The sequence below is a fragment of the Ursus arctos genome, unplaced genomic scaffold (assembly GCF_023065955.2).
Source record: "Ursus arctos isolate Adak ecotype North America unplaced genomic scaffold, UrsArc2.0 scaffold_11, whole genome shotgun sequence".
NCBI lineage: Eukaryota > Metazoa > Chordata > Mammalia > Carnivora > Ursidae > Ursus > Ursus arctos.
The window spans coordinates 41,506,911-41,533,370 of record NW_026622775.1 but is presented as its reverse complement, the minus strand read 5'-3'; the positions used below and the strand labels follow the sequence as shown (position 1 = coordinate 41,533,370).

At 44.5% G+C, this 26,460-nt stretch overlaps 1 protein-coding gene across 4 annotated transcripts in view; it reads right to left on the bottom strand.

The window, feature by feature from the left end:
- Positions 1-26,460, bottom strand: part of TRIM2 (tripartite motif containing 2) — a 117,835-nt gene that overhangs the window by 10,706 nt on the left and 80,669 nt on the right. For all 4 annotated transcript variants that reach the window (XM_044384378.3, XM_026499497.4, XM_026499498.4 and 1 more), the window contains exons 6-10: positions 24,845-25,568; positions 9,643-9,746; positions 9,241-9,408; positions 3,424-3,592; positions 2,295-2,365 (exon numbers count right to left, since the gene is read on the bottom strand). In XM_044384378.3, the coding sequence (XP_044240313.1) occupies positions 2,295-2,365; positions 3,424-3,592; positions 9,241-9,408; positions 9,643-9,746; positions 24,845-25,568 (1,236 nt within the window). The remainder of the gene's footprint in view (positions 1-2,294; positions 2,366-3,423; positions 3,593-9,240; positions 9,409-9,642; positions 9,747-24,844; positions 25,569-26,460) is intronic.

The following is a 26,460-nucleotide window of genomic DNA, read 5'->3' as shown; positions in this document are numbered from 1 at the left end:
TAAATTATTCAGATGAAAATATATTAAGAGGCAGATGCATGAGCTGAAATCGTTTTTACAGCTTTGATTTTTATAACAAGTTTTTACAGCACGTTTTTGGTAACTTTGATAATCCTTTCCTGATTTCAAAATTCCGCTCACCTCAAATACCACCTCCAGTTGGAAGTCTTCCCTGATAGTCTTAGTTACAGAACTCTGCTCTTTGTTTTCTTCTGGATACTTACAGAACTTTATTTATAGGCACCTATTTTAAAGAAATAGTTTATTGCTATCTGCCTTGCATTTTGATTACTTACATAGGTTTTATTTCCTTCTACATTGTCAGCCAGGGCTGGTAAATAGGAGTCCTCCCACATACCAATGCCAGTTGATTCATAGAGGCTGCCTGGAGCACTGGGACGGAAAGGCTCTGAGGCCACAGTTGCGCTTAGTAGAAAAGAGCAACTTGATTAATAGGACTGTCTTTCGGTGGGGCTGGGCCGCATCTTTGCCAGGCGTTTGCTGGCCTTTGCTGATCGACACGGGTTATCTTCTGCTTAAATGCCCTCTAGTTAAATGATTCCTCCATAAAGGGAGTGAGGGATAGAAGTGTGATAACAGCCTATTACTCCTCTCTGGTTACTCTCCTCACACAGGACTGTTCCAGCCCCCTGGGAGGATAGTCTAGAGCCCAATCCCTACTGCCTCTTTGATGCTTCCCTCCTCCCCGCCACTACCACTACTTTTCCCACAGTCCTCTTCCTTTTACCAAGCCAGGTCCTGTGGACAGAGAGACCCTGAGGGCAGTGGGGGGAGTGGGGACAGAGCTCTACCACTATGGCAGCAACTTGGGGGAGACAACACGCGGGAAGCAGCCTGAGAAGTAAGCCACGGTGGGCATCCTTTCTCCTCCTCCTGCCCCATCACCACAGCCCACTCTGCTCTATTCTTTGCACAGGAACTTGGCACCCACCAAAAAAAGCTCAAAACCTTTCCATTTACTCAGGTTAAAGATGCCTTCGGGGACAAGCTGAGGAAATGAAGCAGTGAAGGACTCAGAAGAGAGATTCAACACCTTTGGGTGTTGAAATCCTACCCCTACGCAGCTATTCCAGTTATCAACAAGAACGAACTATTTTTCACTTTAGTTGCCCAATGGTTGTCTCTAAGTGCAAACTTTAATCACTGGTCTACACCACCCATGCTGTTTCCTTATTATCCTTCCTTTAAAAATGCCTCACTTTAGGGGCGCCTGGGTGGCTCAGCCCAGTTAAGCGTCTGCTTTGGCTCAGGTCATGATCCCAGGGTCCCAGGATCGAGTCCTGCATCAGGCTCCTTGTCAGCAGGGAGCCTGCTTCTCCCTCTGCCTGCCACCCTCCCTGCTCGTGCTCTCCCTCTCTCTCAGACAAATAAATTTCAAAAATCTAAAAAAAAAAAAAAAGCCTCACTTTCAAAAATCTCAATGAATTTACTTACAAGGAAAACTTTATATCACTTCTAGAAGTACAAACCAGTACCAGTTGATGTAAACAGAGGTCACCCTAAAAATAAACCTATAACTCTCAAAATAAAAATAAAAATGTCTGCCAGCGCACTCCCCGTGACCACGTGACGTCTTTTCAGTGGAACACGCACCACACCTTGAGAATCGTGGTTTAGAATGCTACGAAACATGTCCTCATTTCGGTAAAATGAGAAATCTGTTTTGATTCATTTTTCTATTTCGTGACTGGCTCACAATGAACGTCGTATCTTCCCTCCCCCTTATACCTACTAAGAAAGATGTACCGCACTGTTCCGGGGAGGGGAATGGGCACTGTATTCTAGGGAGCACCAAGTGTGTGAGGGCATGCTAAGAAGTGTGGAATAGCTCTAGGAATGTATACGAGGGCTGTTTCCCTCCCCAAATCTGTGGTTGTAGCAGTTTCATATGTAACTTTGTTTGAAATGCATTATGATGCAGACAATGGAAAAAGTGACCCTGGGTTAATTTACTGACTAGCCACGAATACGAAGCTTCAGAAAGTTCTGCCTAAGTGGTGAAGCAACTGCTTTTTCAAATTTCATTTTTAAGTCACCTCTATGCCCATTTCAAATTAAGAAACTCATCAATCACCCTGTTCTGTTCAATTTTCTGACTCTCCAAAGTCTCTATGTCCAAATTCAAACCTGCATCTCAGGGAGAAGCAGAATCTGCTCTTTTAAGTTGACTCCTTGAGCTCCTGTGCATGTGTCAGTATTATATTCTCTCCTCTCGGACTGATTTCTCAATAAAAGCAGTTAAAAGACAAGAACAATTGATGTGTTGATCGTACCTTGACAGAATGATTATGGAAATCCGTAACAATGATCTCATTATTGCTGTTTACAGCTGCAAAATGGGGACCTGCAATAAAGGTGAAAAAAATATGTGACGACTGTAACAATAAAAATGATTACAACAACCCAGCAGTGACAAACCTTAACCTATTTGATATCTAAGAACGAACAAAGAATGACAGGCTCCGTTCTTAAAAGAACTCTGGCTCTAGATCGCCTGGGTCCTCTACCCTTCCACACGTGGGACTATCTATCTGGCTTTAGAGCAAGCTGAGCGCGCCAACAGCCCTATGAAGTGGGATGAGCGATAAGCATCAGAATTCATTCTCCACGCCACCGTCTGAAAGTCACGTCTGCCAGCTTCCCTGAGGACACCTTAATCCCTCCAGGGCCCTTACTTCCCCCTGGGGAAGGTGTGGGGATTCTCAGTCCTAGGAAAAAAGACTCCAATATTTAATATTTTTAAAAAAGTGGAGCAGAAACCCATACTTGCTAATTTGGGGTGACATTCAGAACCTGGCAGCACTGGAGACAAAGCACAAAAAAAGATGATGCAAATTGTTGTCAAGTGCCAAAAGCATCCTTTCAAAAAGAAAATGTAATAAACTGCTTTCAGCCTCTTGCAGATGTGAAAAACTAAGAAGCTTGTGCTTGCAAAGGGGTACACCAAAAAGAGAGGTAACAGAACTGCCCTTCCTGAACATTCTAAAGTCCTGCTCTCTTATCATCACCTAGGAAGGTGAAAAAAATTCCCATTCAGAAGCTCTTCACAAAGCCACAGCTAGGGAGAGCTAGGAAGTACTCCACTGTCTGTCAACCATTTTTATTTTACAAATATTTTATCTTAAAATTTATGTTCTACTTAATATTCATATTCAAAGATTAGACTTTGGAGTTGTACTTGGCAGCCAATAAAAACCACACATGGACTGCAGTTCGACTCACTGCCACTGGAGTCACTGAGAAGCATCCCACCATGCTTTCGCTTAGATTTCATCCCCAGTATCTTTCCCAAAGCCAGCAAACACACTGGGGACTGAGGCATCTTCCACATGCTCCAACATCATGCAAATGTGAGCAGAAGAAGCATAAAAAAGGGGGTTTACATATTACCATCGAGTGTACCTGCAAACTGCCTGTCCCCATTTCCTCGGCTACCAAACCTGGTGACTATCTTCCCGTTTGGCTGGAAGATAAACACGCAGCACGCCTTGTTGTCCACCACAATGATGTGCCCGTTGCGGTCCACAGAGACTCCTTTGGGCCCCATCAACTTTCCTGATCCAATTTTTGTCTGTTAGGAACAAGCACAGAGAACGAGGTTTAAAACACTGTGGAACATGCAGGAAGGCATGCACAGGGACCTGAATGTTCAAACAGGGGTGCACAACTACTCAGGTCACAACGATCTTCTGTTTTTGTCCCATCCGTTATCTGCTACTAAGATGTATGAGAAATCCTTACTCTTTAAGGGGATCACCACCAAAAATGTTCTCGAATCCTCTTAACTGAGGTCACAGTTCCCTTGTAAAGACGCAATGTGGTCTTGCAAGAGATCACGGGATCACGAGTAGGGAGACAGTTCTACGCCTGTCGCTTGCTTTAGACACACCTCGAATAGCACAAATGCACTTGATTTCCTCAAGGTTCAGATTCCTTATGTATTAAAAAATGTACAAAAAAAAAAAGACTTCAGTAACTTCCAATGGCATTTTTGGAACACATACTAAGCAAAACAATGTCGATAAGTGTTTAGCGTAGAATACAGCCCAGATTAAGCTGTCATTAAAGGGAAGCTATCATTATCACTATCGTGGATCATAATTAACATCAAAATTGCCAAGCATCTGCCATTGCACTTCAGCAGTGTTAAGGTCCACGCAGGCAGGAATCATGCCTGTTTTATCCACGACTGTGTACTCACAGCCTAGCACACTTCTTGGTGCCCAACAGGTACTGAACAAATATTTGCTGGATATATTGATTTGAAAAGTCTCACATTATTTAGGGTGATCATGATGATTGAATAGTTCCAGTTTTCAGTATCTTAAGATGGGAAAAAAGCATTCGATTTCTAACACATACCATATGCATTTTAAATCTTACTCATTTTTCTGAGTAGATTATATAAATGCCTGTTTGCTAGGAAAGGCACGTCGTATATCTTTACTTTTATAGCGACATGAAGAAGTACTTTACTTGTTCACCCATTTATGTACTAAGGCTACAAACACTAATGGAGCACCAGCTCTGAAGCTGATGATTCCAGGCACCCTGTCGACGAAGGTGAGACCAGCTCCTACCCTGGAGGAGGTCTCAGTCACATTACAGAGACAAATACGGTCAACTGGGTCCTTTTTAAAAGTGCCTGGTATTGAGTGTCTGATTTGGTAGATTTGGGAGAATTCAAACAGGCGATGTCAGAAACCAAAGAGAACAAAAAAAATGCGACGGGTCACTGTAGACAAGGAAGGAGGAGGAGGACCCAAGGTGAGGCAGCCGCCAGGCAGAGCGCCTGAGAAGGGAGGGAGGAGGCAAGAGCCACCGCTCTCCCAGGCACCAAGGCTTAGCGGGATGGGGAGCTCTCTATGTGTTTTTATAAATGCTTTCTCAAGTCTATTATTAAGCAAAGCAAGGTACTGAACTGTGGGTATAGGTCGGAGCCCACCTGAATTAAATATGTTTATATCTGTATACATATTCCTGGAAGACAAAGTAAGAAACCAGTGATACTAGTGGCGGCAAGAGAAACTCTGACTTTTCATTTTGTGCTCATCTGTAGGGTTATTTTAAAAACCTGTTTGGGTGTATTACTTTTTAAATTAAAAAAAATTTTTTTAAAGATTTTATTTATTCATTCAACAGAGAGAGAGACAGCCAGTGAGAGGGGGAACACAAGCAGGGGGAGTGGGAGAGGAACAGGCAGGCTCGCAGCAGAAGAGCCTGACGTGGGACTCGATCCCAGAACGCCGGGATCATGCCCTGAGCCGAAGGCAGACGCTTAACCGCTGAGCCACCCAGGCACCCCTAAATTAAAATTTTTAATCCCCCCAAATTTATATTTTCATAGGTTCTGTTTTAGTCCTCTTATTTTCTCTCTCTATATTAGCGCTGCCTGACAGAAATATAACAGGAGCCATATATGGAATTAAGATTTTTCTAGTAACCAACATCGAAAAAAAACAAAGAAAAAAGGAAAACTACATTAATCATATATTGTATTTGACCTAACATATCTAAAAGTTATCATTTCAACTCGTAATCAATATTAAAATTATTGATGAAATACTTTACACTTTTTTACTAAGTCTTTAAAACCCAGTGTGTATTTCACATGCGTTGCACATCTCAGTTCAGACCAGTTCCATTTCAAGAACTCGGTATCCACTGGGGCTAGTAGCTACCAAATTGGACAGTGTAATTCTCTACACTTCTTCTAAGATCTCATTTATGCAATGGCATCAACTTCCACCTCTGTGTGTAAGAGTCTCAAATCCATATCTTTAGTCCTGGCTTATTTTACAAGTTATTACCTTAAAATCTTTCCTAGCAGAGACATGCAGGTATGTGCAGAAAGAGGATACGGAGAGAGGGACAGGGAATTTTTCAGAGTGGGGGTTCAGACAATGCATGATTTTTTATTCTTGTAAGCTTATGGAGGAGACTCAGATTTGATGTCTTTAATACAAAGAGACACATTTACTTAGGAAGGAAACAATGGGATTCTTGCAAGGGGATCTATTGTATAAATTTGATTCTGACTTTGTAATCTAGCCCAGAGATCAAAGAGGCTATCCCATAATGGCTTGTAAAGAAATTGTATACTTTCTTTCATGTTATTCTTTCATGTTATAATGGAAGATACGTCAGTGGGCATCAAAAGGAAGAGAGGACCCTCTGATTATTACAGCAAGAATATTATTACTACCTAACATTATGAACACTAGCTGTACTTTAGAATGATTCAGCCACATAATACCAAGCAGAAGATAATGATGCAGAACAGAAACAGAAAATAAAGAATTGTTGCCATTCCATCACCTGGTAAGAGCTAGAGCAGGTCTTCAGAACAAAACAAAACAGAAACCCTTAAATGTTGAGTGTAAACCTCTTTTCCTTCCACTTTCCCTTCATCACTCCTACTCTAGCTGCACTAGAATTTTACCACGTGAAATTAAGAGTTACTGCATTTGGCCTGACAATGTGTCCCCTGTCTTAAACAGAAGAGTGGGCAGATATTTTAGACCCTGGCTTTGGAACGATTAAACAAGAGTCTTTAACTCAACAAGTAGGTCCTTAAATTGAAGAAGGAAGAGATGAGATATTTTAGAATACGGTGGCCTGGGGCCTCTGTATCTGTTCTGGGGTCACGGAAGGTTCCTAGATGGGCTGGAAGATGTGCGTCAGCAGAAAAGACGGCAAGGAAAAAATCAGAAGCAGAGAGGAATGAAAATTAGAGCTAAGAATCTGGTGAGTAAAGGAAAGAAAAGGGGATAAGCTGTTATATTTCTAGAATTAACTAGGAACAAATATGAAGAATCCACCTTTGTGTTAGAGGTTTGTCTTTCTGAGCACGTGTTTAATTTTACTGAATCCCACTGAAAAGAAGGTAAGTATCTCTCAGTAAATGGTCATGCATATGGTCCGTCGGATGAGCTCCCATTACAGTACTAAACTGTTTTTACTTGCTATCCTTTTACCCCTGATCAATGCCTACTGAAAACAAAAGGGTATGCTGAAACTATACCATATCCGTTCCCCCAATCCTCTAGAGGGCATGAGTGTTCTTGTTTATTCCAATTTCTACCAACAGTATTCCAACTATAAGGATCCAGACCTTCCAGGAAGAGTGTCTATTACGTACAGATTGAACTATTGAATGAAAAATGCGTAATTCAGGAAGCCCTTCTCTCCTAGATATAAAACTCCGGTTTCAAAATGTTTTAATATATTAGACACAAAATATTTAAGTATATTAGATATAAAACCCCTGCTTTTTTTTTTTTTTTTTCTAGGATTTTATTGATTTATTGGACAGAGAGAGACACAGCGAGAGAGGGAACACCAGCAGGGGGAGCGGGAGAGGGAGAAGCAGGCTTCCCTCTGAGCAGGGAGCCTGATGTGAGGCTTGAACCCAGGGTCCTGGGATCATGACCTGAGTCGAAGGCAGACACTTAACGACTGAGCCACCCAGGTGCCCCAAAACTCCTGCTTTTATAGTTATTTTAGCATTTATTTATAAAGTCATGATTTCGCTACAGTATGTAACAAGAGGAAATGGGTTGTCTCCAAATTAGATGGGTATTTTCAAGGACTCACTGGATAGTCTTCCTTCTGTTCATGTTTAAGCTGTATTTGGCTATGTCTTACTACAGATACAATTATGAAAACACAAAAGAAGGGGAGGAAGTTAGAGATACAGAAAGGCAAGAGACCTTTCTGTACACATGGCCATCATATGGAGTTATCAAATTTCTAGCAGAACAGAAAAAACTCAACGGCAATTGAAAACTTGTGTGTAATATGGTGGAATTAAAAACAACAGCTTTTTATTCTCCCAGATTGAAAAGATGCGGCCCCACACAAAAGAGAGGCTCCAACCTGAAGGTAATAATTATGGAAGTAACTTGTTTTAATAAAAATGAGGGGGTGACTCTAGTGATCCAATAACTTTAAAAAGGAAAATATAAATTCCTCCAATAAGAAACTACGGAGTGAACTTTGTGTACTCTTCAGGATTCCAAAACAGATTATGAAGAGCATCATCTCTGAACATTTGGAAAAGGAAGTTCTGACCAGGTGCTGGCATGTCCTGAAGTCCAAATCACAGCTGATCAAACAGACTTCATTTTTTGGACGGGGTTACTGGAAGCAATGGAAAAGAACGTTTCTTAGATGCCTATTTCATACAAGGCAATATAAAAGCCAGAAACAAATCTCCTATAATCCTTATCCAAATCCTGTAAAATAGATTTTTTTTTTAATCCAAATTTGACATAGGAGATTGTTGAGGCTCATGGAACTTATATCAGTAGTTAGTAAGTTGCACACTTGGGATTCCAAAGTGTTGATCTCTCTGAGCAAAAGTTCATGCTGTCACCTGAAAGAGAAGCCTCTAGTAGGCTGGATAGGGCGATGCAGAAGGCACGGTGCTTATGGCCTTCAAAAACACCTGTGACAAAGCGTCTCATAATCTCCTTGTGAACAAATGCAGAAAACAGGCTGCACGATAATATTCTTTGATGACACCTTAGAAGAGAGATTTCTGGTATCACCAGAGGGCTCTCTACTCTTCAGCGACTTGCTGAAGAAACAGATGATGCTGGGGACAAGAGCAAATATGTCAAAGTGATGGGACCTCCCCCCCGCAAAGTGCAACTCAACTCACCTTTTGCCTGTGCAGCCAGCCGCCATTTTTTTGTCCTTCCAATTCCTATTTACACATTTTAACACTAGTTTTTCAGATTGTACCAAACAATGTATGACTGATTGAAGGCTGACACAAATTGTTCTGTGTCATTTTTCCTCAAGGGGCTTGTATTTTTTTTCAAAGATACAAACCATGTCTTACAATTCTGTTTCTCCCATATCATCTATCCCAGGCCTGAGAAAGTAGAAGGCACTTCATACATGACAATCTGCAGGTTAATTTGGGAGATATCCATTGCCTCTTCAATACCGTTTCCTACAGCTGTTCTTCATTGACTTTAGGTAAATCTGATAATATGTAAAAAGAAAGTGACTGAGCAACCTAATTGCTTTATAAAATGAAGCCGCTATTTCCTATATATAAGATTTATGACGATATCATTGTTCCTCTCCAACAAAGTTAGAGGTAACCACGTCAACGTGGCTTTGTATATGAAGACTTGCTGAAATTCATCTTGTATTTCCTGTTTCTTCTCTCTACTGTTTAGCAGCCAGTTGGTAGCTTAATCTTACCTTAAACTTGCCATCCGAAGAGAAAATGCTAACCCATTTATTATCATAGTCTGCAATGATTATGTCCCCGCTGGGATGCACAGCTACTCCTGTGGGCCGCTGCAGCTGCCCGGGAGAGCGCCCTCGTATGCCAAACCGACTTTTGAACTGGCCGTCATTGGAGAATATCTGCAAAAAAAAACAAAAAAGACATTCCTTGGAACGTGAACTAGCACAGAAATTAGTGAGGAAGAAACAGTCAAGAACATGTGTCCCACGTACCACAGGTCAGAACATGCAAACCCCATTTGAAGAAAAACCTATCCACATCGTAAGCTTCCCTTTCTTTCTTTCTTTGTACCATGCATCTTAAGTCTTAAGTAGGAAAATATGCATATAAAGGTATATAATTAGGGGCCGTACCTGTACACATTGGTTGTTGCTATCTGCAATTAATATCTTTCCACTTGTAGACGCAGCTACCCCTTGAAGATTTGTAAATTCTCCTTTATTTCTCCCTTTGGTACCTAGAAACAAATTACAAAACCACAGAAATTAAGCAATAGAGAATTAGATCTCTCAGTTTCTTCAAGAGAATTAGTCAGATTTCCATAGGTAACCTGAGAATGTATTTTTTAAAATTATACTTAAAAAGAGAACCTCTCCCACCATGACCTAATCCATAGACTCCTAAACTTCTCTTCCAAACCAATAAAATCTTTGCAAAAAATCACTTTTTTAGGCAAATGCAATCTAGGCTTAAGCTGTAACTGCATATTAATATTAATAATCATATTAAAATATATTTAGGTTTCACAAAGAAACAATAAAAAACCTAATACTACAATCAAGGATATAAAAGAGGGGGCGCCTGGGTGGCACAGCGGTTAAGCGTCTGCCTTCGGCTCAGGGCGTGATCCCAGCGTTATGGGATCGAGCCCCACATCAGGCTCCTCTGCTGGGAGCCTGCTTCTTCCTCTCCCACTCCCCCTGCTTGTGTTCCCTCTCTCGCTGGCTGTCTCTATCTCTGTCGAATAAATAAATAAAATCTTTAAAAAAAAAAAATGGATATAAAAGAGGAGAGGGCCTTATTTTAGAGTTTTGCTGAAATCCCACCCTCTCACTCAGCAGCCCTTGGAAGAAACCCGACTTGAAGAAGCTTCTAAGAAGAAGCTTTCAACTGTAATCAAGACAACATGGTACTGGCACAAAAACAGATACATATATCAATGGAACAGCATAGAGAACTCAGAAATGGACTCTCAACTCTATGGTCAACTAATCTTTGACAAAGCAGGAAAGAATATCCAATGGAAAAAAGACAGTCTCTTCAACAAATGATGTTGAGAAAATTGGACAGCCACATGCAGAAGAATGAAACTGGACCATTTCCTTACACCATACACAGAAACAGACTCAAAATGGATGAAAGACCTAAATGTGAGACAGGAATCCATCTAAATCCTTGAGGAGAACACAGGAGGCAACCTCTTTGACCTTGGTCGCAGCAACTTCTTCCTGGACACTCGCCAAAGGCAAGGGAAGTAAGGGCAAAAATGAACTATTGGGACTTCATCAAGATAAGAAGCTTTTGCACAACAAAGGAAACAGTCAACAAAACCAAAAGATAACCGACAGAATAGAAGAAGATATTTGCAAATGACATATCAGATAAAGGGCTAGTATCCAAAATCTATAGAGAACTCATCAAACTCAACACCTAGGGAACAAATAATCCAGTCAAGAAATGGGCAGAAGACATGAACAGACATTTCTCCAAAGAAGACATACAAATGGCCAACAGACATGAAAAAGTGCTCAACATCACACGGCATCAGGGAAGTACAAATCAAAACCACAATGAGTTACCACCTCACACCCATCAGAATGGCTAAAATTAACAAGGCAGGAAACGGCAGATGTTGAAGAGGATGCGGAGAAAGTGGAACCCTATTACACCATTGGTGGGAATGCAAGCTGGTGCAGCCACTCTGGAAAACAGTATGGAGGTTCCTCAAAAAGTTGAAAATAGAGCTACCCTACGACCTAACAATTACACTACTGGGTATTTATCCCAAAGATACAAATGTAGTAATCCAAAGGGACACCTGTACCCCAATGTTTATAGCAGCAATGTCCACAATAGCCAAACTATGGAAAGACCCCAGATGTCCATCGACAGATGAATGGATAAAGAAGATGTGGTATATATATACAATGGAGTATTATGCAGCCATCAAAAATTGAAATCTTGCCATTTGCAATGACGTAGATGAAACTAAACGGTATTATGCTAAGCGAAATAAGTCAATCGGAGAAAAACAATTATCATATGATCTCACCGATATGTGGAATTTGAGAAACAAGGCAGAGGATCATAGGGGAAGAGAAGAAAAAATGAAACAAGAAGAAACCAGAGGAAGACAATCCATTAGAGACTCTTAATCTCAGGAAACAAATGGAGGGTTGCTGGAGTGGAGGGGGGTGGGAGGGATGGGATGGCTGGGTGATGGACATTGGGGAGGGTATGTGCTAATGGTGAGCGCTATGAATTATGTAACACTGAATCACAGACCTGCACCCCTGAAACAAATATTACATTATATGTTAATAATTTTTTTTAAAAAAAGCAGCTTTCAGTACATTTAACAAACCACAGGGCCTCAGATGTTATAAAACTAGCAGGCTGATTTTCAAGTACTGATTTACTTATGCACTATTTCAAAGACTTAATCTCATACATGGTGTATTCTTCTTGAAAACATAGAAGATACCCTGACAGAGCACCTTCTGGATTAAATAAATACAAAAGGCAAAGGAAAATTAATTAATCCAATAATATTCTCATCCATACTAGGCTTTTTAATGAGAGATGAGGCAGGAGGGGAAAAAAGGTCAAAGCATCTATGGGTTAACAGATGTCTGTTTTTGTTTCAAAACAAGTGTTTGTAACTTATTGCAATAGGACCATGTAAATATTAACGGATGGAAACAGACTGAGCTTCACTCAGAAATGACCACGAAGGGTGTTCGCATTTTCACAATTAGGGAGAGAAAGCTATGTCTCAGTTTTATCATTTCATTTCTTTATCCTACTCCAAAGAGCAATCTGATATTTTGGCTTTAGGCACGAATGCAGTGCCGTAGGCGCACCTGGACGATGGCACACTGATGGTGGCTGGTGTCAGACACGTGCTTACGCACTGCTCACAAATGGTTAGACTCTTCTGAAACAGATTTGTGGGTTTCAGAAGTGAAACTGGCAATGGAATTCAACTTGGAATAAACTTGACGGCAGAACTGCTGGGCAGAAACCTCTTACTTAGATCACCTGGTTCTCACCATGGAACTGAACCCAAGTTCCTTTGCCTGATACACAGAGAATACGGTCACTTTGAGACATGGAGTATGCCCGTGCCGCAAGGAAAATGTCTGTTCTAGAGGCAGCCAGGGAAGGGGAGCAGGAGCACGAGCCTCAAATCAGCCTCCCTGAAGGAGGAGAGGCAAGGAAATTTAAAGGCAAAAAACAAGGTCTGGGTAAACAGCTGTAGCTATGTTTCTCAGTCTGCAGCTTGGAGTAGTCCCGTTAACACTTTGGTTACTGGCTTCAACCCGACCCACATGGCAGTTAGTTGTTTCACAGAGATCCTGGACTCCATCAAGTTTACTCACCACCTCTGTATCTCATTTTCTCTAATTAACACAAAAGAAAAATCTGAGATCCAGATTCTCAAAAGAACATCTTCCGCATTGTGGAAGAAAGGGCTCTATTTTATCTCAAATGTATCAGAAGAGATGATCTTTTAGACTTGATCTGCATAGAATCCCTACAGTAAGCATGTTTGTGGTATCAGCTAACACTCTCTTAAAATGACGTGTTGGTATCTGTTGGTGGCAGGGGAAGGGGTGTTTAACTCTTGAGGGAGGTATGTGCCAACATGGTATTAGCTTTCGGGCATTTCGGCTGATGTCTGAATAACGGCTGGCTAACAGGTACAGCAAAAACTGAAGGACCAGGAAAAGAAACTATTCTTCTAAAATGCTCAGTTTACACGTACTTTTTAAAAAGATTTTATTTATGTATTTGTCAGAGAGAGCGAGAGCACAAGCAGGGGGAGAAGCAGACTTCCCGCTGAGCAGGGAGCCCAGTGCAGGACTGGATCCCAGGACCCTGGAATCACGACCTGAGCCGAAGGCAGACACCTAACCGACTGAGCCACCCAGATGTCCCATATACATACTTGTTAAAAGGTACTGGGGGCGAGGCCAAAGTTTCTCAAGAATAAAACTTAATTTGTCAGAAACATTTGAAAAAACATGGAAGTTATGAGCAAGATGAGGAACTAAGGACAAAGTAAACATAATAACAAAGCAAGCGTCCTACAGCTGAGATTGGAACATAAAGATGCGGCTCTATAAAGAAATTCCAGGTGGGGCGCCTGGGTGGCTCAGTCAGTTAAGCAGCTATCTTCCATTCAGGTCATCTAGTCCCCGCATCGGGCTCCTTGCTCAGCAGGGAGACTGCTTCTCCCTTTCCCTCTGCCTGCTGCTCCCACTGCTTGTGCTCACGCTCTAATAAATAAATGAAATCTTAAAAAAAAAAATAAACCCAGGCTGTTCTAGGTCCTTCCTTATGTAAAACGGAAGTGCACCCATGGTTTGAAGGACACACAGGAAGGGGAGTAAGAAACACCTGAACAGGGTAGACGGACCCTGGTGCTATCCTTCTGATCCAGGCAGGGACAGAAACCTGCCTGCTGCCGTCTTTGATCTAACCGTTTGTCTAGCCTGCTCAAGACAAAGCCTGTTCTACTCAGAGAAGGCTCTGCAGGCAGCAGGTTGATGTCTGAAAGGAAGGGAAAAATTATGGGGAGAATAGAGCTTTAGTAAAGCTAAGGGGTGCCTTAGTCAAAAAGATTTAATCTTCCTTCTGAAAATAGAAGAGGCGATGTTGAAGGAGAGAAAGTACATGAGCAAAAAATACTAACACTTTTTTCTTTGCAGAAATGGACACACAGGGGCGCCTGGGTGGCGCAGTCATTAAGTGTCTGCTTTTGGCTCAGGGCGTGATCCCAGGGTCCTGGGATCGAGCCCCGCATCGGGTTCCCTGCTCTGCTGGGAGCCTGCTTCTTCCTCTCCCACTCCCCTGCTTGTGTTCCCTCTCTCGCTGGCTGTCTCTCTCTCTGTCAAATAAACAAACAAAATCTTAAAAAAAAAAAAAAAAGAACTGAACGTACATTTCTAGGTGTAGATAAAACCTGGGAAGACATTTTATTGGGCTCCATGTCAATACCAATTGGAACAAGGAGAAGGAAGACTCTGTGCCCAGTGTGACATGAACAGAGATGCTCAGTGCCTACCAATACCGGCCATGAGAGCAACGGCACCTGGTGGTCAAAGACCTGGTGTTAGAAAGAGGTTCTACAGCCTCTACTAAGCTCCATCACCATGTGCTAGCCCAGCTCTTACTCTCAGTCTCAAGTGAACTGGAGCTTGAGTGTGTCGCCCCACATGTAGATAAAATTGCAGGGTTGGAAGAACATCTGTTAGTCCAAGTGTGTGTGTGTGTGTGTGTGTGTGTGTGTGTGTGTGTGTATAATGTACATATTTTAAGATTTTAATTATTTGAGAGAGAGAGAGAGCATGAGCGGGGGGAGGGGCAGAGGGAGAGGGAGAAGCGGACTCTCCACTGAGCAGGAAGCCCAACTTGGGGCTCCATCCCAGGACCCCGAGATCATGACCTGAGCCAAAGGCAGACGCTTAACCGACTGAGCCACCCAGACGCCCCTTGACTATATATTTTGAAAGCGCTAGATGGAGCAGGCACTGCCATCTTAATTTTATATTCGTTTTTAAAAATCTTTTTCTTTAAGCCCCATGGCTTCATATTCAAATAGCTGGGGTTGGCATGACGGATAATTACCTTCTGATTGAGTATCTTTCACCTTGTCAGAAATTATTGATCATCATTTTTTAAAATTTGTTTGAGTGTTAAGCATAGCAGTGTTGCCCCTGCAGATCAAACGAAACCACCAGCATATTCCTGAGGGACAGCTAATGCTATCTTCACCAGCAGTTAAACTACAGAAGTCTTGATGGCGAGTAGTAACGTGGAACTATAGCATATTATCATTATGCTGAAATGCCCACAATTCAGGTGTTTATAACGTATCTCGGGACCAAAACAAAATAGAAATTCCAGAAGTTACAAATAATTTGGGATCATGCTTTACTCTTCAACATTTTTAGTATTTCGTATTTAGACCACAGAAAAGTCCTCCCCTCCAAAGCATTTTACTATATAGTGAAAACCAGTTCTTTCATAATGAATATAAATGTAACACAAACATACATAGTACTTATAAAATCTTTTCCTGACTACTTTGATGTACAAGATTTCATTTGGTGCTTATGTGTTGGCTAGTAAAATGAGTAACACCGGTCTTAAATGTAATTATAAACAATTTGGCAACAATTCCATAAGATAATTAAACTGGTTTTTCCCAGATGTTAAACTAGCCGATGAAGCATGAAATGAGTTTTTAAGCCAAGAGCTTCTCATCCGTGCTCCTCCTGGCCACCTCCACCCACGCCTCCAGGAAGATCACAGAAGGTAAGCCCCTGGACTGAAACAGGGGATCAAGAACTGCAAATTTCCTCCCACCCCCACTCCAACTTAATATGAGAATTAACGCTAAACAAATCCAGATACTCTGAATGGGATAATGCAAGAGGATGAAATCGAGCAAAAAATAGGGTCTAACACAGGATCTTCAAACAAGTAGGTTCTTAACAAATGTTTGTCGAATGAGTGAGTACCTGGATGAATTATTAATGACTAAATTACGCCCTGCATTACATCATGGAAAAATGAAATGTCCGGTAATATTTACAGCATTTCATAATATATTCTTTCATGCACTCCCTGTAGCAACCCCATGAGTTAGCAGGAGAAATATTACTGTTCCATTTTATAGATGAGGAAATGAAGCTAGACACAACACAAAGGTAGTAAAGACAGAGAAAAGAATAACACCCAGTTCTCCTTCTCTTTTACATTAATACTTTTTCTAATACACAAATTCCTTCTTTTTTTTTTAAGTAATCTCTGCACCCAACGTGGGGCTCGAACTCATGATCCCAAGATCAAGACTCGTATGCTTTACTGACTGAGCCAGTCAAGTGTCCCTGCTTTCTCTTTCTCTTTTCTTTCTTAAGGTTTAGTTATTATTTTAGAGAGAGAGAGACAGAGAGAGCAAGTGGAGGGGGCAGAGAGGAAAGGGAGAGAGAATCTTAAGCAGACTCCCTGCTGAGCACAGAACCCTACCCAGGGCTCCATCTCACGACCCTGAGATCATGACCTGAGCTGAAACCAAGAGTTAGACGTTCAACTGACTGAGCCACCCAGGCGCCCCATGGCCCTACCACCACTGCTTCTTTCTCCCCCCACCCCTACTTCTTTCTAATTAGACTTTAGAATACCAGGTTTCTTTCTTTTTTTTTTTTTTTAATTATATTATGTTAGTCACCATACAGTACATCCCTGTAGAATACCAGGTTTCTGAGGTACAGATTAATTACCTTTGGGCTCATATGGATCATGCTTTCTCTCTAAAACCCTTAGGAACTCCATCCCTTAGCACATGGCATTTGAACTGTTTAACTGCCTCTCACTAGACAGTGAACGCTCCGAGGACAGGGGCACCATCTGTCCTGTTTGCTGTTGCACCCCATAACCCAGCACAGTGCCTAGCACTCAGGAAATATTACTGACATCTTTCCCCTCTGAAATGCAAGAATTCCTGCGGATGAGATTCTCAAAGGGGTGTGCCAGGGTTCCTATAATGCCCTGAGATGCCACGTTAGCGTGATCTCTCTCCTCAGAGATTTTAGGGTGGGAAGGTGGTGGTTTGCAGAGGTGAGGCGGGGGAGAAGAGGAAGTATCCTATCTTCCTATAAAGCCTCTGAACTTCGGCTAAGTGATTTTACACATCCCTTTTACGTGATAAGAAAGCACCCTGCTCCAGGGGCGCCTGGGTGGCACAGCGGTTAAGCGTCTGCCTTCGGCTCAGGGCGTGATCCCGCCGTTATGGGATCGAGCCCCACATCAGGCTCCTCTGCTATGAGCCTGCTTCTTCCTCTCCCACTCCCCCTGCTTGTGTTCCCTCTCTCGCTGGCTGTCTCTCTGTCGAATAAATAAATAAAATTAAATTAAAAAATCTTTAAAAAAAGAAAGCACCCTGCTCTGGAGTATGAAGGAGTATTTCATTCAATTCTTCTCACCGACATTAAGGTATGGTGTATGAAATTACATAATTTGAAACAATTCAACTGTGATTCTTTCTCTCCCTCCCACATCTTCTGGCTCCCCTTTTGTTTAATGACTTTCTTTAGTAGCTGACAAAACCAGCTCATGGCTTCTAGTCAGCAAACTCTAACCGTGCAGGGAAAAATAATCCCCGTGTTTCATCAACAGATGCTCTAAGCTACCTCCCTAAACTCATTCGGGATTGTTTTCCAGCCCAGTATCAGAGTTAACACAGTAACTCATTCACAGTGGGCATATAATTAAGTTTTCAGGCGTGGGAGGTAGCAAATATCTCAACTTTGGAAAACCACAGTAGTTAAAAAGACATGTAAGGTGAAGAGGAATCGTTGCGCAGTGAGAAAGGCAGGGGCATCAGCGGCCCGGACGGCTGGGGTCCTGCCCTGGCTCTCGGAGCCCCGGTTCCTTCAGCAGTAGGGGTAATTATATGTCCTGGTAATTGGGCTCTTGAGGGGCGGGAGCTGCGGGCGGAGCTCTGATTTGTGGCCTGCGCCCACTTCTGCAGTGTAAATGCTCCGCTCACGGCGGATTTCCAGCTTACTAACGAGAAGTCACCAAACACAGAGTTAGGACGCGGTGTGCACGCGGGCACGTGCGATGTTGTGGCAGGTATACTGCGCTGTGGGGGCACTGGGAACCGGAAGTGTGTTACCCCTACCAGGGATTTTAAGTCCGATGCCATAGAGAAATGGACTTCGCAAAGCCTGGCTCAGAGAATGCTTAGTCCTTCCTTCTGCTTCCGTTCCCCGTCCTTTCCTCTCGGAACCACGTTGAAGCTCATGATTTAAAGTCAGTTCTCTATACTTTTCACTCCCAAACGGATCTCCAGCCCGGACTTCTTTGCTGAGCTCCAGACCTACACTCTATAAACTCCCCATGGTACACTTCAGCCTGGTTGATGAAAACGGAAATACACCCCCTTTCCCCTGACTGTCCTTACCTGGGTTGATAAGGACAACAGTAACAGCAGCCAACATAATTACTGAGTCCTTACTATGAGCCTGTACTGTTTGAATACATTTTACATATACTATTTTAATCCTCACCAGATCAAGTACGCGTTAATACCATCCCCATTTTACGGATAAAGGAACCGAGGCACAGAAGGTTAAATGATTTCCCCTAAATCATATAGCTAATAAATACCAGACTGGGATTTAAATGAGGCAGTCAGTCTTTTCAGTTCTTGACTGCTCTCCACCACGCAGGTTACCTATTACTTCTATACTACAACTAGGAATAAAATGTTAATTAGTATAAGCTACTTGGCCTCCCTAAAGCGGACCACACATACCAGGCATTATTCTAAGCTCTTTAGTATATTAATTCACTTAATCATCGCAATCCCCTGGGAGGCAGGTTTTTCTTCTCCTACCCATTTTATGGAGGAAACTGAGGCACTGAGAGAGGAAGTAACTTAGCCAGGATGGCATAGAGGAGAAAGTGGCAGTGCTGGGACCCGGACCCAGGGCAGCCCAGCCTCAAGAGTGCACAGCCTTAACCGCCACTCACTCCACCGGCTCCCATCCCTCCAGCATCCAACATGCAAGCCAGCAAGCAAGAATTCATTTTGGTCATGGAGCGAAGCCCTCTCCTTCCTGAGCATTTATACATCTGCCATTTCCTCTCCACTGAATCGCAACACTCTTAATCCTGAGCCTCGTATTAGCTCATGAGGACTACTGCAGGAGGGGGCAGCTCCCTGCTTCCTGGGACAGACTTTAGAGTAGATCCCCAGAATGCCTCCAGACTCTGGAAATAAATAGCTTAGTAAGCCCCCACACGGCATCACACAGCTCTGGGCCTCCCCATCACCCACACCGCTATGTGTCTCAAACCTCAGGGTGCATAAGCATTACCGTGGCTTACAGAACGCACATCCCTGGCCCTCCGCAGAGACTGAGACACACAGAGAACAAAGGGCAAGCTCCTCATCAAGGAAAATAACCTTTTCTCTGCTTCTGTTTCATTTGCGGCTCCAGGACGATGGCATCATTTATGGTTCCTTGAACTACTCAGTTTCTCACCTTCATGCCTTCGTACCTGCTCTCCCTTCACCTAAAACCCCCTTTCTTCCCTTCTACCTGACACTCTCTTTCAAAGCCATCTTAGGCTTAGAGGCTGTCTCTGGGAACCTTCTGGGACTCCCCGCCACCCCAACCTCTATGTCTTGATTCAAACTGAAGGTACATTTCGGACACGTCTGTCTCCTTTGGACGGTCGCCTCCTCTAAGTCAGAGTCAGAATCTCACCCCTCTTTTATACCATGACCTAGCTAAGTATCTGGCACCTGGCACGTGCTCAACAGCAGAGTTCCATCTAACGTGGGCACTGGATAATTGGTGAGGAAGGTGAAGATGGGGAGTCAAATTTAGCCCTGAAAATCCCTTACGTCACCCAGAAAGTGATGATTCACTCTCATGAATACACAGAATCAACACGTTATTTATGGTTGTTGAATGAACGCTGATACGTGTATTATGAAAACTGTGTATCTTTAAGCACAAATTCAGTGCCTCGAGAAGCTCCGTATGTGTGAGACCAGTTGAGGGAACAGCAAAATTGTGGTTACCCTGCCAGGTGAGTAGCTGAATTTCAATGAATTTTGGATTATAGGCAGCAGGCTTCAACACATGCACAAAGGGACTGCTCAAATTGTGCATTTTTTAAAATAACATTTTAAAGATGTATTTTATTTAATTTTTTCAAAGATGTATTTATTTTAGAGAGGGAGAAAGACAGTGAATGTGAGTGGGGGGGGGGGGGAAGGGGAGAAGGAGAGAGGCAGACTCCCAGCTGAGTGGGGAGCCCAAACCAGGGCTCCATCCCTTGACCCTGAGATCTTGACCTGAGCCCAAGTCTAGAGTCATATGCTTACCTGACTGAGCCGCCCAGGCGCCCCAAACTGCATGTTCTATTATTAGGCACCTAAAAGCCGAATCGTACAGAGAAACTTAAAGTTCTAAAACAAAGGTATAGGGACGCCTGGCTGGCTCAGTTGGTTAAGTGTCTGCCTTTGGCTCAGGTCACAATTCCCACGTCAGGTTCCTTGCTCAGCGGGGAGTCTGTTTCTCCCTCTGCCTGTCGCTCCCCCTGCTTGTGCTCTCTCTCTGTTAAATAAATGAATAAAATCTTAAAAAAAATAAAAAATAAAGCAAAGTTATAACTGTAAAAAAAGAGTTGAGCTCTTCTCATTATTAATATAAACTCTACCTGAGCGAACAGTATAGACGTTGAGAGGACAAGTTATTTGAAGGCCAGCTCGGTTTGCCTGACATTGCCTAGCACAGTTCCAGGCAAGGGAATACACGTGAATGCTGGCCTTGAGCTTAGTGCCTTGTTGTCTGGCCTGCATGTCCCTGGACCTCAACGCCGGGGCCTGACAGTGGTGAGAGGGAGGTTAAATCATGCAGTAGGTCAAAACCGGATCCTATTCAAATGAACTAAGTACTTAGGCCAAGTATTCTTTGGGGTACTGTTGGGGACTATAAATGATTAAGGACATCCTCTTTGACCTCGAGCAATTTGTAATCTTATTGGGAAATAAGGCCCGTGCATAAACAGTAATGATCACAGTAGACTCCAAAGGAGAGGGTGGAACTTGGGGGAAAGATAAAATTTCAGAAAGAATTCAGAGATCACAGGCCCGGTGTGGAACCCAAAGGGCATTCAGGGAGCAGTGGGCTCTGACACTGATTTGTCCAGGCTCCTCTCCAGCCACTGTCTCCCCCACTTTCTATCCCTCTGACCTTTGCTCCCCTGCATCTTCTCACAGGATGCGTTGCTCACGTTCACTCCTCTTCAGACCCGGCCTTTCTTCCTTGCACCAGTCCTTCGACCTGGAATGCTGCTTACACCTGGCAACCTGGGTAAGTCCTCCTCTCTGTTCGTGTCCTGCTTTAAATTCTTTCTCATTTCTCTAGCTTCCCATCCCCTAACCCAGGGACTTAAACACAGAGGCCACTTTTAGGCAAACAGGCTTGAGCGATGGACGGCAGAAAGGGCCACAGTGAGCACCTGGCTGAATACAGACAAGCCCCTCAGATGACCCACCTCAAAACAGCCATAGGCCCTAACTGACCAATGGGCTACCTGCAACTGGACACAGTTCCCCAAAAAGGGAAGAGTTCAGCATCTCTATACCTCTTCAGCTTTCCTCTCTAAAAACACCCCCCACCCACTGCCTCAGTCTCTCCTCTGCTGTTGCGCCCCCTACTCCCTTGCACGATAGATATTCGGGGGAAACTTCCTCTCCTCGGCTCTGCCTCAGGTGAATTCCTCCACCTGGCGCGCATCTGATGGAGAGACACCACCTTCAGGCACCCGTTAGAGTCAGCTGGCCATCCATCCAGCACCCAGACGGCAAGCTCCTTGAGGGAGGCGATCTCATGTCTTCCATCTCTACATTCCCATCACCTGGCATAGTGCCTAGCAGGCACTGGGTGCTCTGCAAACAATTTTTGAGCCAAATTATCACATTGAGAGTGGTGTTTTTTGGCTACCTCTGGGTTATAACGTTAAGTTAAGGAGAAATAGGCCTGTAAGATCTGCCTTCCTTTCTGCCCCTATGTATCTGAGATGCTTAACATCTGTTATGGGCTGAACCCCCCAAATTCATATGTGGAAGTCCCAACCTCCAGCGCCTCAGAATTAACTGCATTTGGAGAGACGGTCTTCAAAGAAGTGATTAAGTTAAAGTAAGGCCATTAGGATGAGACCCTAATCTCTTCTTACGAGAAAAACACACACGTACACACTGTGTACGTACACACAGAGGACAGCCATAAAAGGACAAAGCAGCAAGAAGACCACCATCTAAAGACCGGGAGAGAGGCCTCAGAGGAAACCAACTCCGGCACCACCTTGATCTAGGACTTTCAGCCTCCAGGATTGCGGGAAAAGAACTTTCCTTCGCTTATCCACCCAGGCTATGGTATTTTGTTACGGCAGCCCTGGCAAATGAAGACAGCATCTTTACTTCACGAATAAACTCAGACACACTGTCATATGCCAGGCACTCTTCTAAGCTCTTTACAGATGTCTAAACATTTAAACACCTTTCCACCAGTGCTAGTGAATCACCAGTGAATTCTCAACGGGGAGGAGAGAAGAAGAGTACACCCCCTTCTCTGGTGGGAGCTGGGGATTCAAAATCAATACTGGGGGGGACACCCTAAGAAGTAAGTTAGGTGAGAATCACAGGTGGTGATGATGGAGATTAAAATTAATAACAATGGGAAAATAACTACCAGTAGCTACCAGTAACTGAGCACTGGGTTCAGAAGAGGTAAGCGAGCTGCCCAGCTGTTAAGGAGAATTAGAATTCAGACCCAGCTCTTTGCCTTTCTCCACTTGGCACAATGCCTGGAGCAGGAGCAAACTGGGATCACTTGGCTGGGGCAGGAGGTGGGGGGAGGAGGTGGGGGCAGGAGGTAGGGGGAAAGGGTTGAGCAGGAGACCAACTGAGCCTGTTCTCAATGCAGGAGATCAGTGGGGAGCAGGAAGGTAAAACATTTTTTAGAAGAAAAGGTAGTAGGGAAAATCTAAGGACCTTCAATGCATGTGCAAAACCAACAGGTCTCGTTTTTTTAGCTCCTCCAACACACCAGACATTAAGCTTGAAACTCACAACAGCTCTGAGAAGCAGATATTTTTGTATTCTCATCTTAGGGACATGGAAACTGGAGCTCAAAGAAGCCGAGAGACCTGCCTGAAGTTCAAGTTAAGTGGCAGAACCAGAGCGGCAGACCTGGGAGGCTCCCACTCCTGCGCTCGGCAGGCGGATCTACAACTTCGGCACGCACGCGGCACGTAGGCGGCACATATGGCCCGCGAATGCAGGAGGACCTCCGTGCTGTGAACGGACAAGTTACGTATCCTACCATGGCCTTTACAAGATGCAGCCTACAGTACTAACACAGAGCAGCTGCTGCCCAAGAAGGTTCCAAGGAGCCTTAGTTTCCCAAGATGTGCCACTGAAAAAGTTCTCTGCTCAGAAAAGCTTTGTGTAAATGCTGCCTGTTATCCCTCTCCTGACTTGGAGACTTACAGTGCACACTGGCAGATTCTAAAGGTTCTGGGGTTTAAAAAAAAAAAAAAAAAGTCTGTTTCCTTCACTGAGGCTAAGGTCTCCCCAATCTATTTGAACCCCAGACTCCGCGCCGCGCCCTTTCAGAGATGCTGCAACCAAGACTTAAGAGGCAGAAAGATAAGCAGGATAAAGCTACTTTTGGCAACATTAAAATGCAGGCTTTTTTCTTAAGAGTGACAAAGGCCATTGATATTTATATTTAGTTTGCATTCTACCGAGAGAATTAACAGTTAAAAAAAAATCGGAGGCAATACAGCAGACAAGGGAATTTGAGATTTGCATTCGCAAATCTATTGGCTCATCATCTTGTTTCCGCCCCGACCCCATTCCATTCTCCAGCTATCCACCCACCGTCCCCTCTCTGGGGCTGTTCTCCAGCTACACACACCTGGAAGTGACCACGACTTGCGCTGCTCCGTGTCCCCCACCCCCAGCCCTTACAGTGCAGAAGCAGTGATAGGGAGGCACGAGTGCCTCTGCCCACAGTGCTGCAGGAGTCGGGAGATTTCAGAGAAACAATGGAGTGATCGGATATAACGATAGCTCTGCCTTTAGCTACTCTTAAAAGACATTCCTATGGCAGGAGGGGGCGGGGGCGGGGGGGCAGCGGTGAGATGGCCAACAGGTCCCTTAAACTTTCCGCATTGTGAGGGCTGTGATTTTTCCTATTTCTCTTTTTGCTTATTTTCGGTTTCTAATTTTCTACAATGAATATGCAGCACTTGTGTTACAAAGGAAGAGGGGAGAGAGGAGGAGCCAGGAAAAGGGGGAGAGAGGAGAGCGGGAGGAGAAAGGGGGAGGGGAAGGAGGAGAAAGAAGGGGAAGGAGGGGGTAGGCATGGGGGAGAGGAGGAGGAGGTCAGAGAGGGGGAAATTGGAGACCTGGGGAGGGGAAGGGGGCGGGGATGGGGAAGACTTGGGGGGAAGGAGGAGTACAGATGGGAGAGAGGCTAACGGGCGGGGGAAGGGAGGGAGGAGAAGGAGGAAGAAGGGTTAGGAGGGAGAGAAGAGGGAGGAAACGGGGAAAATAAATCCTAAAAGCTCTGGAAGAGACTGCATAAACTCACCTAATAAAATACACCAGTGTCTCCCAACACCTTCAGGTACAAGTCCCGACCCGCGAGCTTCCCATTTGCAACAACCCTTTGCCCGCCGCCCCTCAACCAAAGCAAAGCTCAGACATCGGGCGCGGCGGCGCTTTCTCCTTACCCACGCGGAAGATCAAATCGTCTTCGATGGGATTCTCTTTTCGTTTGCCGGTGCTGTACATGCTGGCGGGTCGCTTCACGGCTTTCTGCTTTACATGGCCGCTTCCCGGGGATTTCACGCGCCTCTTCACGCCCTCGGTGGTGGGAGACACGTCGGCCGACCGGATCACTTTCAGCTTGAACGGGCTGCCTCGGATGTGCTGGTCGTAGAGTCGCAGAGAGAGGGTAAAGTCCCCTTCCTTCTGGACAGTGTACAAAAACTCATAGGTGCCGTTTTTGTTGTCGAGGATTTCTCCGTCCGCCACGCTGCCGTCGGGCGTGCTCAGCTCCGCGGTGATGTAGGCGTTGCCCGTCTTGCACAGCTCGCCGTCTTTGTCCTTGGTCGTTATGGTAACGGACATGGGCTGCCCGATGATGGTCTGCCGCAGCCCCTCGCCCGTGGCCACCGTCTCGGAGGCGACGGCGTTGGTGGTTAAAATCGTCCCGAGGTTGTGGATGGACTTCTTGAGCCCTTCGGTCTCCACGATAAAATCCAGCTGATCGTTTTCACGCGGGTGCAGCGGGAAATCCTGGTCGGCCAGTTCGTTCAGCTTCTCGCTCATCTGCTTCTTCACGAGCAGCACCTCCGTCTCCGTGCCATGGTTGAGGGCCTGCGCCGTGAAGTTGCTGCAGCTCTTTATACTCTCCTGCCCCTCGAGGAGAGTATCCAGCTGCGACTGAAGGACCTGCGGGGGGTGGGGGGGGCGGGGAGAACGAGGTCGGTGAGCGCTTGCAGCCTTGCAGGAGCTCAGCGCGCTGGAAGTTGCGCGCCGGCGCGCGGGGGCACGGCCCTTGACCGGCCACCACCGGGTCCTGCCCCTGCCCACGCCCGTGGCTCTCCGCAGGTAGTATTTAATTCGGCCCAGCGAACCCCCTTCTAAGGCATGATTCTGAACTGCGTTCCCAGTACCTCCTCTTTCCCTTCCGCCTCGCCCAGACTCTCCCACACACATATTTCTTGGGTCATGTGTTTTTGATGGGGCTTAGCAGAAACGTCACCACCATGAGCCTGGAAAACAAATTGCTATGCCCGGCATCTGAAATATTCATTATTCAGTATCTCTCCATAACGTCCCCAGCTCCCCTGTTGCCACCTAAAGGAACAGAAACCAGACAAATGAAAACTCCACACCCAAAGAGCAGAAGCTTTTGATCCCTGGTTTTGTGATCAGACATGTTAAAGGCCGCAGTCAGGGTTCACTTTGAAGTTGACTAACAGGTTGGTGTGGATGAGAGCGCAATTAAGAGACTATTAGACATTATAACTAAAGAAGGAAAATAATCCTGCTTAACCCAAAGTCCTGAAAACATTACTTTATATTCAATCTTGTCTTGTGTGAAATTATGAATTGGTTCTTATGGTTACAGAATCATAGAACTTTGCTGAAAAGAGGAAGGAAAAAAAATAGCTGGATGTGCCATTAAATGAAAACTACTTGTTGGAGTGCCTGGGTGGCTCATTCGGCTAAGCATCTGCCTTCAGCTTAGGTCATGATCCAGGGGTCTTGGGATCAAGTTGGCATCAGGCTCCCTTCTCAGTGGGGACCCTGCTTCTCCCTCTCCCTCTGCCGCTCCCAC